The sequence below is a fragment of the Petromyzon marinus genome, unplaced genomic scaffold, assembly GCF_048934315.1.
Source record: "Petromyzon marinus isolate PM22_M1 ecotype Great Lakes invasive population unplaced genomic scaffold, UKy_Petmar_22M1.pri1.0 PM_G_Scaffold_43, whole genome shotgun sequence".
Classification (NCBI taxonomy): domain Eukaryota; kingdom Metazoa; phylum Chordata; class Hyperoartia; order Petromyzontiformes; family Petromyzontidae; genus Petromyzon; species Petromyzon marinus.
The window spans coordinates 1,263,202-1,276,393 of record NW_027422995.1 but is presented as its reverse complement, the minus strand read 5'-3'; the positions used below and the strand labels follow the sequence as shown (position 1 = coordinate 1,276,393).

The 13,192-nt window shown below is 52.4% G+C and overlaps 1 protein-coding gene across 1 annotated transcript in view; it reads left to right on the top strand.

The window, feature by feature from the left end:
* The window catches only part of LOC142917156 (ephrin type-A receptor 5-like), a 31,884-nt gene extending 19,660 nt beyond the window's left edge, over positions 1–12,224 (top strand). Inside the window, exons 10-16 of the mRNA XM_076061863.1 lie at positions 3,437–3,562; positions 4,485–4,688; positions 6,411–6,472; positions 6,951–7,166; positions 7,935–8,084; positions 10,000–10,163; positions 11,637–12,224. Coding sequence (XP_075917978.1) covers positions 3,437–3,562; positions 4,485–4,688; positions 6,411–6,472; positions 6,951–7,166; positions 7,935–8,084; positions 10,000–10,163; positions 11,637–11,736 — 1,022 coding nt within the window. The 3' untranslated portion in view covers positions 11,737–12,224. The remainder of the gene's footprint in view (positions 1–3,436; positions 3,563–4,484; positions 4,689–6,410; positions 6,473–6,950; positions 7,167–7,934; positions 8,085–9,999; positions 10,164–11,636) is intronic.
* The last annotated feature ends 968 nt before the right edge of the window (positions 12,225–13,192 follow it).

The window sequence follows — 13,192 nt, the reverse complement described above, 5'->3', positions numbered from 1 at the left end:
ATACACACACACCTCTCATACACACACACACCTCTAATACACACACACACACCACCTCTCACACACACACACCACTCCTCATACACACACACACCACCTCTCATACACACACATCATACACACCACTCCTCATACACACACACACCACTCATACACACACACACCACTCCTCATACACACACACCTCTCACACACACACACACACCTCTCACACACACACACCACCACTCATACACACACACACCACTCCTCATACACACACACACACACACCTCACACACACACCACTCATACACACACACACACCACTCCTCATACACACACACACACCTCTCACACACACAAACACCACTCATACACACACACACCACTCCTCATACACACACACACCACTCACACACACACACCACCCCTCATACACACACAGACCACTCCTCATACACACACACCACCCCTCATACACACACACACCACTCATACACACACCTCTCACACACATACACACACACCACCCCTCACACACCACCCCTCACACACCACCCCTCATACACTCACAACAACAACAACAATCGCCACTAAGTGGTGGTGAAGTCACCACGACGCTTGTGCCAGGCCATGTGCACATTGAGGCCACGTGAAGTGTCGAACGCCCGCTGGCAGGAGGTCACGGGGCAGACCCAGGTGCCACGGGTCGACTGACTGAGATGACTGGCTGATGCACCACCTGTGCCCCCTACTGTGCCAACCCGCTGTGCTTTAGCCACCCGGCGCTCCGCTCGTTGTTGTGAGCATCGCTCCTCCACCCTCCGATGTTGGTGGTGGTAGTGGTACGCCACTCAAGACATTGATGCATGCACAAGTCGCTCTCCGCTCCTCCACTATTGAGAGACAGTGTTCTTCCTCTTCCCACGAAGAGGTGGCAAAAACCCCACCTGCCACCAGCACACCAACCACAATCACCGTTACCGCCATTGCCATCTTCACCCTCGAGCAACGGGGATGGAGCGAAGCGCGTGACAACGAGCGTGCGACTGGGAATCATGTCGCAGCTGGAGGGGGTGGTGTGACCTGGCCTTGACCAGGTCACTAAAGCAGAGATGTAGGTCTTGCTGGAATTCCCTACACATCTGCTGTAGCAGACGGACAGAAAATATCGCATCTGTGCAGGACCGCCCTTTCCTGAAACCGCATTTGGGCTCCGCAAGCCTCTCCTCAGCGTGCCTGGCAAGGCGATGTTGAATAATCCTTGCCAGGACCTTTCCCGGCACACTGAGGAGTGAGATGCCCCTGTAGTTGTTACAGTCTGTGCGGTCCCCCTTCTTAAAGAGGGGGACCACCAGGGCATCCTTCCAATCCTGTGGAACCTGTCCAGTGGTCCAGACTGTTGTTATGATGTTATATAGGGCAGTCTGTGCACAAACGCCACCCTCCCTCAGCATTTCGCTTGGGAGATCATCTCTGCCCGGTGCCTTTCCTGGTCTCAGACTCCGGATCGCCTTCAGTGCTTCCTCAACAGATGGCACCTCAGCCAGCCACTCACAGGGGGTGACTTCTTCCAATATTTGAGGCACCGCAGCCTCAGCAGGGTCATCCCCACTTTGTGCCATGATGTTTTCCTGGCTGAGGGATTTCCCCTCCTCCAGGACCTCACAGAAATGCTCAGCAAATCTGCAAACCGGTTCCTGGGGGTCGGAGATTGGATCACCGTTTTTTCCCCTAATGTTGGTAATAGGTGTGGCGCTGCAGGTTGCTTTTTTGATGGAGTTAAATAGAGATTTGTGATCACGGGCCACTGAGGCAGACTCCATCTCCTCAGCAACCCACGACCACCACCCATCCTTGCAGCGCCTCACAGCTCTCCGAACCTCCGAGCGAAGGCTGCGGTAAGCCTCATTCTCTGACGTGGGATTCTGTAGCCGATGACAGTGGGCCTGTCGCTTTTTCTAAACTATCCTGATCACCTCCTCTGTCAGCCAGGGTCTCTGGGGAGGTCTGGACTGCGTAACCAAAGCAGCCAATGCAGCTGCATGAGTCACAGTCCTAAACCTCGCCCAGTTACCCTCGACATCAGGAGGAGTGGGGGACGATGCCAACCCCAGCCGCAAGCGATGATGAAATTCTCGCTTGCAACTTTCATCAGATAACTGAGACTAGGCCACTTTAGGTTGGAATGGGGTCCTGGGTGTACACCCACCACTGGAGTGGAAGAATGGCAGGCGCATCTCACAGATGACTAGTCGATGGTCAGAGGGCAGATCAGCTCCACGGTAGGTCCTGGTGTCAAGGACATGGGCTCGCATCCGCTGATTCGTCACTATGTAGTCCAGCAGATGTTCTTGCTTGGACCCGGCATGCATCCATGATGTTGTGTGGATGCGCCAATGCCGGAACAGCGTGTTGGTAATTACAAGCCCATGGGCTGAACAAAAATCTAGCAGCCTCCTACCGTTGTTATTGAGCTGATCTGGCCCATGCCCTCCAATCACTCCAGACCAGGTGCCAGCATCATGACCAACTCGGGCATTGAAGTCACCAAACAAGATGACTCTATCCCGAGGGGCCACTTTAGCCAGCACCTGTGACAGGTCATAGAAGGCATCTGACTCATCGGCTTTGCCTGCATCCCTCCACGGATGTTCGTCTTCGGTGGGGCATAAGTAACCACGACCACCACTCCTCGTCTCCGGTTGATGGGAAGGCGAGCCCAAAGTAGCCTGGGGCTTACAGCTTCCCACACCTCATCACCACGCTCCCACGCCCCCTTCATTCTTGTGTTCAAAAGAAGAGCCACACCCTGTTGTTTGGCAGTCTGCTGCCTCGAGTAGAGGACTGTCCACCCCTCATTGTGGCAGGAGCCAGAACCGGTCCACCGGACCTCCTGAATGCCACAGAGATCCAGGCGGTACCGGTCCAGCTCCCGACAGAGGAGTGGCAGCCTCTCCTCCGCAGTGAGCGTTCGAACATTCCACGTGGCCACACGAAGTGGCTTTTCGTTGTTTCTGGAGGAGACCCGAGGGTAGAGATTCAATCTCCTGGCTCTGCCAATTGGGGTTTGGCCAGGAGACGTCATAGACGCCTGTCCCCCCGGGGCCTCCGGCACAAGCTTATTAGTTAAATTTTTTATTCGTAGTTTCGTGGTAAAAATGTTGAAGGTGGAGGGGTTACCGGCCCCTCGTACCCGTCCAGAGCCCCCGTTTAGCCACTGTGGTGGTCACAGACGCCATGAGAGGAGGGGCCAATCGGAATTGGCCCTCCCCCCACAGCACTGTCCACGACAGAGTTTCCCGTCCGGCACCACGAGGAGGTAGGGGGTTGTTTTGCCGGACACTCACACAAACACCACCCCACACACACCACCCCTCACACACCACCCCTCATACACTCACACACACACACACACCCTATGCACGGTTAATTTCGCCGTTGCCACCCACAGTGAAGATGCCGGGCTTCAGGCTGTACATTGACCCACACGACTACGACGAGCCCAGCGATGCTCTCCGCGAGTTCGCGACGGAAATCGACGCCTCGCGAATCAAACTTGGACGCGTCATCGGAGCAGGTGAACGGGGGGGGGGGGGGGGGGGGACGGGGGCGGGCACCGCCTGGAGAAGGTTCCAGGCGCACGGTGACAACGACGGCGAATGAGTGGGTCAAACTCTTTGACTTTTGGAAGCTATTAACGTTACATTTGTTATCATGTTTAACACGTAGGCTTTCGCGAACCCAGATCATCCATACGTGACAAGCCTTACTAGTTGGCTGTGTCGGGTGGTGGCGAGTTTAACCATACATTTATACATTTACGTGCACTAACCAGAGAAAAAAAATCTCCATTATGGATTTGTTATCATGTTACAGCGTAGTATTATTATTATTATCCGTTCTCTTTCCATGAAAAACCAATAGTCCAATATAAGTGTTAACATTTTCTTTGGTTCTTTCGGTAAAGTCACGTAGAATGAGAATAAAATAATAAATTGATAAAATAAAATAACACAATAATATTCTCACGACGTTTCGGCCACAACACAAGCGGCCTTCGTCAGGTGAAGGGGACGAGACTGTCTTGCTCCAGCGCTGTCCTCCAGACAGTCTCGTCCCCTTCACCTGATGAAGGCCGCTTGTGTTGTGGCCGAAACGTCGTGAGAATTTGATTGCGTTATTTTATTTTTTCAATTTATTATTTTATTCTCATTCTACGTGGTGGTGACTTTACCAAAAGAACCAAAGAAGATGAATCCTCGCAGTCACGAAAGCTTCAAATCGAAAAGTGTTAACGTTGTTTTGAAGCACCCCGTCGATTGCCGTGGGTTCACACTCCCCAACGCATGCACCACGCAGCGACCGGCCAGTGCACAACCAGCAACCAATCGGCACGTTTTATTCACGTGACGAACCTTACTTAGCAGCTGGACGGGGGGGGGGGGGTCCTCACACCTGCTCTACGTGCTGCTCACTGTCATCGACCCCTCGACCCGCAGGAGAGTTTGGGAAGGTGCACGTCGGATACCTGAAGCGCCAGGGCAGCAGCGGAGGGGCGGCGACAGTGCGCGTGGCCATCAAGACGCTGAAGGGTGAATCCAGCAAGCAGCAGCAGCAGCAGCAGGACTTCTTGTGCGAGGCGAGCGTCATGGGCCAGTTCGAGCATGACAACATCGTCCGCCTGGAGGGCGTCGTCACCAAGAGTGAGCTTCGAGAACGTCCAATCGATGCCACACGCATTTTAAACAAACTAAAACTGGCAATTAATCTTTGTTCGTTTTTTTTCCGGTAAAGTCACGTATAAATAAGAACTAATAAAATAACATAATTGCGTACGACGTTTCGGTTGCAACGCAAGCAGCCATCATCAGGTACAGAAGAGCAAAATTTAGGAGAGAGGGGAAATACATAACCCCAGATGTATACAACCGAAACGTCGTACGCTATTATGTTATTTTATTATTTCTTATTTATACGTGACTTTACCGAAAAAATACAAAGATTAATTCCTGCAGTCACGAAAGCTTCGAACCAAGTTTAAAACTGGCAAGTCTGTTATGTAGCTGGCTGTCCAGCTGATTATGCCCGTTGTTGTAATCACTGGTGATTGTACTCAGATTGGAAATGTTGTGGATTTGCTCTCCAACACACCGGTGTGGTGTACTTGTATACTACACTATACACACTGCACATTACACTATACACTACACTATACACGACTATACACTACACTCCTCTATACTACATTATACACTACTATACACTACATGCCACTGGTTCTTTACGTTCTACAGATGTAGATGCCACTGGTTCCTCACGTGCTGCAGATGTAGATGCCACTGGTTCTTCACGTTCTGCAGATGTAGATACCACTGGTTCTTCACGTTCTGTAGATGTAGATGCCACTGGTTCTTCATATTCTGCAGCTGTAGATGCCACTGGTTCTTCACATTCTGCAGATGTAGATGCCACTGTTTCTTCACGTTCTGCAGATGTAGATGCCACTGGTTCTTCACGTTCTGCAGATGTATATGCAATTGGTTCTTCACGTTCTGCAGATGTAGATGCAACTGGTTCTTCACGTTCTGCAGATATAGATGCCACTGGTTCTTCACATTCTGCAGATGTAGATGCCACTGGTTCTTCACGTTCTGCAGATGTAGATGCCACTGGTTCTTCACGTTCTGCAGATGTAGATGCCACTGGTTCTTCACTTTCTGCAGATGTAGATGCCACTGGTTCTTCACGTTCTGCAGATGTAGATGCCACTGGTTCTTCACGTTCTGCAGATGTAGATGCCACTGGTTCTTCACGTTCTGCAGATGTAGATGCCACTGGTTCTTCACGTTCTGCAGATGTAGATGCCACTGGTTCTTCACGTTCTGCAGATGTAGATGCCACTGGTTCTTCACGTTCTGCAGATGTAGATGCCACTGGTTCTTCACATTCTGCAGATGTAGAAGCCACTGGTTCTTCACGTTCTGCAGATGTAGATGCCACTGGTTCTTCACGTTCTGCAGATGTAGATGCCACTGGTTCTTTGTGTTCTGCAGATGTAGATGCCACTGGTTCTTCACGTTCTGCAGATGTAGATGCCACTGGTTCTTCACGTTCTGCAGATGTAGATGTCACTGGTTCTTCACGTTATGCAGATGTAGATGCCACCACCATCTATTGCGCAGAGGTTGAACCTCTGACTCTCGGTTCAGAACGGGCAACCGGACGTACGAACAGGTTTGTTCGTACCTCTGAGAGTTCGTAAGAGGAACATTCGTAAGTAGAGGAGTCTCTGTGTATGAACCCACAGCGACGCATTTTGGCAGAGATACAAGGTGTGTATGTAACCATGTGATGATGTTACGGTATAAGTCGTGAATGCTGTGCGTGGATTGCTAACGTTTGGTTTTCTTGTCCTCTCGACGAAGGTAAACCTGTCATGATCATCACCGAATTCATGGAAAACCATTCCTTGGATTTATTCCTCAGGGTAAGAAGTGGCAATGCCAAATGATGCGATCATCGGTGTGTTGCAGTCTCACACTCCTCAGCGGTTGTGTGTGTAACTGTCCACAAATGGAGAGCACACGGTGGCGTTGTTGTGTGTGTGTGTGCCGTAGTTCCTACTAACCGGGGCTCCGCTTGTGGTGACAACTGCACGCGTCTGCGTCAAACTTCCTTTGTACCTTACGTAGCCAACTGGCGCGGGGGGGGGGGCAAACTAAACACAACAAGCGAGAGTTCTAAACAAATTAGTTTAGACAACGATGACTTAAACGCACATAGCAGCTCCCGGAAGAGCATTCCAGACGGCCGCACAACAAGCAGCACAACGTCACCCAGGCGGCTCCTCATCGCCTCCTCTTCTCCCTCCCTTCCTCTTCCTTCTCCCCCCTCTCCTCCCCCCTCTCCCCCCTCTCCTCCCCTCCTCCCGCCCTCTCTCCCCCCTCTGGCCGGGCACGGTGTAGATGAAGAAGGGGCACCTCGTGGTGACCCAGCTGCTCGGGATGCTGCGTGACGTCGCATCGGGCATGGAGTACCTGTCCCGCAGGGGCTATGTGCACCGCGACCTGGCCGCCCGCAACGTGCTCGTGAGTGGCGAGCTGACGTGCAAGGTGTCCGACTTTGGCCTCTCGCGGACGCTTCTACTGGACGCCGACCCCGAGGGAGCGTACACCTCCCGGGTAAGGCGGGGCAGGAAAAAAGAAGCGCCGGCGTCGTCGACGGCCGACGTTCGGCCGACGTTCGGCCGACGTTCGGCCGGAGTCGAGGAGAAGGCAAAGCCGCGCTGGCCCGGCGTGTGTCAGCGCGGCGTTACCGCTCCCTAAGGGGCTTCCGTTTTTCGCTGAAAGTACTTGCCGCCGCCGTGCGTCGAGCGAAATGCATTAACCTCACACACACACACACGCACACACGCACACACACACACATACGCACACACACACACGCACACACACACACACGCACACACGCACACACACACGCACACACACACACACACGCACACGCACACACACACACACGCACACACACGCACACACACACGCACACACGCACACACACATACACACGCGCACACACACACACGCACACACGCACACACGCGCGGTGAAAGTGCGGACGTGCAGCGTACGGTGCCGTTGTCTTTGGGATTCACGGGTCCACACCGGAGACGGGTTTCTTGACGGTCTCGTCTCGCCGACGTCACACCGGGGAACGACGCCGAGGGGCGAACGGCACGAGGACAACGCCACCGTCGGGGCGTCCGTCGCTTGTGAGGTGGCGGTCCGGCGCGCCGCCTCGACGCGCCGCTCGGCGCGTCGAGGCGGCGCGAACTCGCGACGCCGGCTTTGACCCGGCAAACCCTTCGCCGCGTGCCGATGACGTCGGGCCGCGAGAGCCCCGCGTGCCGGACCCGAGGGCGAGGTCCCGTTGTGAATGTTCCCCACCAGGGGGGGAAGATCCCGATCCGCTGGACCGCCCCGGAGGCCATCGCACAGCTCAGGTTCACGTCGGCGAGCGACGTGTGGAGCTACGGCATCGTCGTGTGGGAGGTGACGTCGTACGGCGAACGGCCGTACTGGGACATGAGCAACCGGGACGTGAGTTCAGCACTGGCACCCCTGTGTGTGTGTCTGTGGTCTCTGTGTGTGTGTCTGTGGTCTCTGTGTGCGGCTGTGGGTCTCTGTGTGAGTAGTCTATGGGTCTCTGTGTGTAGTCTATGGGTCTCTGTGTGAGTAGTCTATGGGTCTCTGTGTGTAGTCTATGGGTCTCTGTGTGAGTAGTCTGTGGTCTCTGTGTGCGGCTGTGGGTCTCTGTGTGAGTAGTCTATGGGTCTCTGTGTGAGTAGTCTATGGGTCTCTGTGTGTGTGTCTGCGGTCTCTGTGTGAGTAGTCTGTGGTCTCTGTGTGCGGCTGTGGGTCTCTGTGTGATTAGTCTATGGGTTTCTGTGTGAGTAGTCTATGGGTCTCTGTGTGGTGAGTCTATGGGTCTCTGTGCGAGTAGTCCATGGGTCTCTATGCGAGTAGTCTGTGGGTCTCTGTGTGAGTAGTTTATGGGTCTCTGTGTGAGTAGTCTATGGGTCTCTGTGTGAGTAGTCTATGGGTCTCTGTGTGAGTAGTCTATGGGTCTCTGTGTGAGTAGTCTATGGGTCTCTGTGTGAGTAGTTTATGGGTCTCTGTGTGAGTAGTCTATGGGTCTTTGTGTGAGTACTCTATGGGTCTCTGTGTGAGTAGTCTATGGGTCTCTGTGTGAGCAGTCTATGGGTCTCTGTGTGAGTAGTCTATGGGTCTCTGTGCGAGTAGTTTATGGGTCTCTGTGAGTAGTCTATGGGTCTCTGTGAGTACTCTATGGGTCTCTGTGTGAGTAGTCTATGGGTCTCTGTGTGAGTAGTCTATGGGTCTCTGCGTGAGTACTCTATGGGTCTCTGTGTGTAGTCTCTGGGTCTCTGCGTGAGTACTCTATGGGTCTCTGTGTGTAGTCTATGGGTCTCTGTGTGAGCAGTCTATGGGTCTCTCTGTGAGTAGTCTATGGGTCTCTGTGTGAGTCGTCTATGGGTCTCTGTGTGAGTAGTCTATGGGTCTCTGTGTGAGTAGTCTATGGGTCTCTGTGTGAGTAGTACTCTATGGGTCTCTGTGTGAGTAGTACTCTATGGGTCTCTGTGTGAGTAGTACTCTATGGGTCTCTCTGTGAGTAGTCTATGGGTCTCTGTGTGAGTAGTACTCTATGGGTCTCTGTGTGAGTAGTACTCTATGGGTCTCTGTGTGAGTAGTACTCTATGGGTCTCTCTGTGAGTAGTCTATGGGTCTCTGTGTGAGTAGTACTCTATGGGTCTCTGTGTGAGTACTCTATGGGTCTCTGTGTGTAGTCTATGGGTCTCTGTACGTGTAGTCTATGGGTCTCTGTGTGAGTAGTCTATGGGTCTCTGTGTGAGTAGTCTATGGGTCTCTGTGTGAGTAGTAGTCTATAGGTCTTTGTGTGAGTAGTCTATGGGTCTCTGTGTGAGTAGTACTCTATGGGTCTCTGTGCGAGTAGTCTATGGGTCTCTGTGAGTAGTTTATGGGTCTCTGTGTGAGTAGTACTCTATGGGTCTCTGTGTGAGTAGTACTCTATGGGTCTCTGTGTGAGTAGTACTCTATGGGTCTCTGTGTGAGTAGTCTATGGGTCTCTGTGTGAGTAGTACTCTATGGGTCTCTGTCAGTAGTCTATGGGTCTCTGTGTGGGTAGTCTATGGGTCTCTGTGTGAGTACTCTATGGGTCTCTGTGTGAGTAGTCTATGGGTCTCTGTGTGAGTACTCTATGGGTCTCTGTGTGAGTAGTACTCTATGGGTCTCTGTGTGAGTAGTACTCTATGGGTCTCTGTGTGAGTACTCTATGGGTCTCTGTGTGAGTACTCTATGGGTCTCTGTGTGAGTAGTACTCTATTGGTCTCTGTGTGAGTAGTACTCTATGGGTCTCTGTGTGAGTAGTACTGTATGGGTCTCTGTGTGAGTAGTCTATGGGTCTCGTACCCCCCAGGTGATGGAGGCAGTAGAGGGCGGCTGGCGTCTGCCGTGCCCCATGGACTGCCCCATGCTTCTCCGCCGCCTCATGCTGAGCTGCTGGCAGCAGGAGAGCTCCTGGCGGCCCTCGTTCAGCCGCCTCGTTACCGCCGTCACTGACGCGCTGCACGACACGGCCAGGTGCGTTTGTGTGTGTGCGTCTGTGTGTGTGTGAGTTTGTCTGTGTGTACGTGTGTCTGTGTGTGTGTGTGGGGAGCAAGAAAACAACCCCCTACCTCTTCGTGGTGCCGGACTGCAACGCTGTCGTGGGCGGTGCCGTGGGAGGAGGGACAATTTAAATTGGCCTTTCCCTTCATGGTGTTTGTGACCACCACAGCGACCAAATGGGGGATCTGGACGGGTGCGAGGGGTTGGTAACCCCTCCACCTTCAATTAATTACGACTAAATCATGAATGAAATTTTTAATTAATAAGCTTGTGCCGGAGGACAGGCATCTATGACATCTCCTGGCCAAAACCCCATTTGGCGGAGCCGGGAGACTGAATCCTCACCATCGGAGCTCCTCCAGAAACAACAACAAAAAACCACTACGCGTGGCCACGTGGAATGTTCGAACGCTCACTGCGGAGGAGAGGCTGCCACTCCTCTGTCGGGAGCTGGACCGGAACCGCCTGGATCTCTGCGATATTCAGCAGGTCCGGTAGACCGGCTCTGGCTCCTGCCACTATGAGGGGTGGATAGTCCTCTACTCGGGGCAGGAGACTGCTAAACAACAGAGAGCGAGTGGCTCTTCTATCTAAACAAAAGAATGAAAGGGGCGTGGAAGCGTGGCGGTGAGGTGGGGGAAGCTGTAAGCCCCAGGCTACTTTGGGCTCGCCTTCCCATCAACCGGAGGCAAGGAGTGGTGGTCGTGGTTAGTTATGCCCCCACCGAAGACGAACATCCGTGGAGGGATGCAGGCAAGGCCGATGAGTCAGGTGAGCACCTGTGTGTATGTGTGTGTATGTGTGTGTGTATGTGTGTATGTATGTTTGTATATGTGTGTATGTGTGTGTATGTTTGTATGTATGTTTGTATGTGTGTGTATGTGTGTGTGTATGTGTGTGTATGTATGTGTGTGTATGTGTGTATGTATGTATGTATGTGTGTATGTATGTATGTGTGTACGTATGTGTGTACATGTGTATGTATGTGTGTGTGTGCATGTGTGTATGTGTGAGCGATAGTGTAGCGATAGTGTATGTGTGTGTGTATATGTGTGTGTATGTGTGTGTGTATGTGTGTATGTGTGTGTGTGCGTGTGGGGAGCGGTGGTATAGTGGTCAGCACGCCGCCCTACGAACCCGGCGACACCGGATTTGATTCCCGCTCACGGCCAACACCAATGACGATTATCTGAACCGGTCCTGGGCCTCCACTAGGTCGACTCGGCCTCAAACGAGTACCCGGTGCGTTGTGTAGTAAGCATCGCTAGCACTGGGGCGACGTGATGATGATGCGCACCGCTTCCCGGTAAAACAAAAACAGGAAACGAGAGCAGGCGGCACAAACGTCGCGACCACTTTGGCCTTCTCACGGTCCCAATGAGGGTCTGCCCGGTGGTCGGTGTTCCACCCTCGTCACCTTCCACTCCCTTCTCTCCCCCTGCCCAGCTTGTCGTCTCCGGCGGCGGTGGCCTCCATTCACGGCGACGCCTTCTCACCGCCAACGCCAACGCCGATTCCACCGCCGTCTCCTCCCACTCGGTTGTAGTCGTGTTCGCTGGCGCGTCCTCCACTCGGGGTCTCAGCGTTTGCCTCTCGTGTCCCGTTGGGTTTTTCTCACGGCGCTCCCCCGTCGGTTTTAACACTTTCTATTGTTTTTCCCCCGCTCGCGACGACCTGCGTCTTCCCCGTGCTCGTTTGTTGTTCGCGTGCCTCCTCTTTGATCCCTTAACTTGTGTAATGACAGGGTGACACCTGCCGGCCTGTAGGGTTAATTGACGGTCGTGGCTGCATCACATCGTCTCTTCTGCTGGATGACGCCGTTACTGCTGCTGCTGCTGCTGCGTGCGGCCGTGATTCGACTGCTGCTGCTGCCACGTCTCCAGGCGTTTGAGTTGTGCGCTGAGTTGAGGCTCTTTATGTAATCACTACCTGGGGGCTGCTGCGTTGGTTCATCCACTAAGGGGGAGTTGGGACATCGCCCCACAAAGCAGCTCGAGATGACAAATTACTTTTCTAATAAAAAAATTAACTTTTCCCGCAAATTGTTTTGTCGTGTTTCAAAAAAAAAGTCGTATTGTCTATAAGCGCCCGCCGCCGGTAGATGAGACAGTTTTATCACTTTCATGGGAAGCCCCGCCTAGTGGCAATGTCACGGAGCGACGTCGCAATGGCAACCTGTGGCGGAACGAACGAGCGAGGAGCCAAAGTGGAATGGCAGAAGCTCACGCGGCAGGAGGTCGCAAGACAATTCGGATTGTGGTGGGGAGGTCAACTGACTGGGTGGGTGGGGGGGCGACTGGCAGAGCTGCCCACCATGCCAACTCCACCAGCAGGGAGAGCCGCCACCTCACGCCCGTGGTGCCTTTCAAATTGCGGTTGAAACTTGAACTTTTGAACTTGCGGTTGAAACTTGAACTTTTGAACTTGCGGTTGAAACTTGAACTTTTGAACTTGCGGTTGAAACTTGAACTTTTGAACTTGCGGTTGAAACTTGAACTTTTGAACTTGCGGTTGAAACTTGAACTTTTGAACTTGCGGTTGAAACTTGAACTTTTGAACTTGCGGTTGAAACTTGAACTTTTGAACTTGCGGTTGAAACTTGAACTTTTGAACTTGCGGTTGAAACTTGAACTTTTGAACTTGCGGTTGAAACTTGAACTTTTGAACTTGCGGTTGAAACTTGAACTTTTGGACTTGCGGTTGAAACTTGAACTTTTGAACTTGCGGTTGAAACTTGAACTTTTGGACTTGCGGTTGAAACTTGAAATTTGAACTTGCGGTTGAAACTTGAACTTTTGGACTTGCGGTTGAAACTTGAAATTTTGGACTTGCGGTTGAAACTTGAACTTTTGAACTTGCGGTTGAAAATACTCTTTGTTTTTTTCGGTAAAGTCACGTAGAAATAATAAATAATAATGAAATAAAATTACATGATAGCATACGACGTTTCGATTGCAAAGCAAGCAATCATCATCAGGTATAGAAGAGCTAAATTTAAGGGA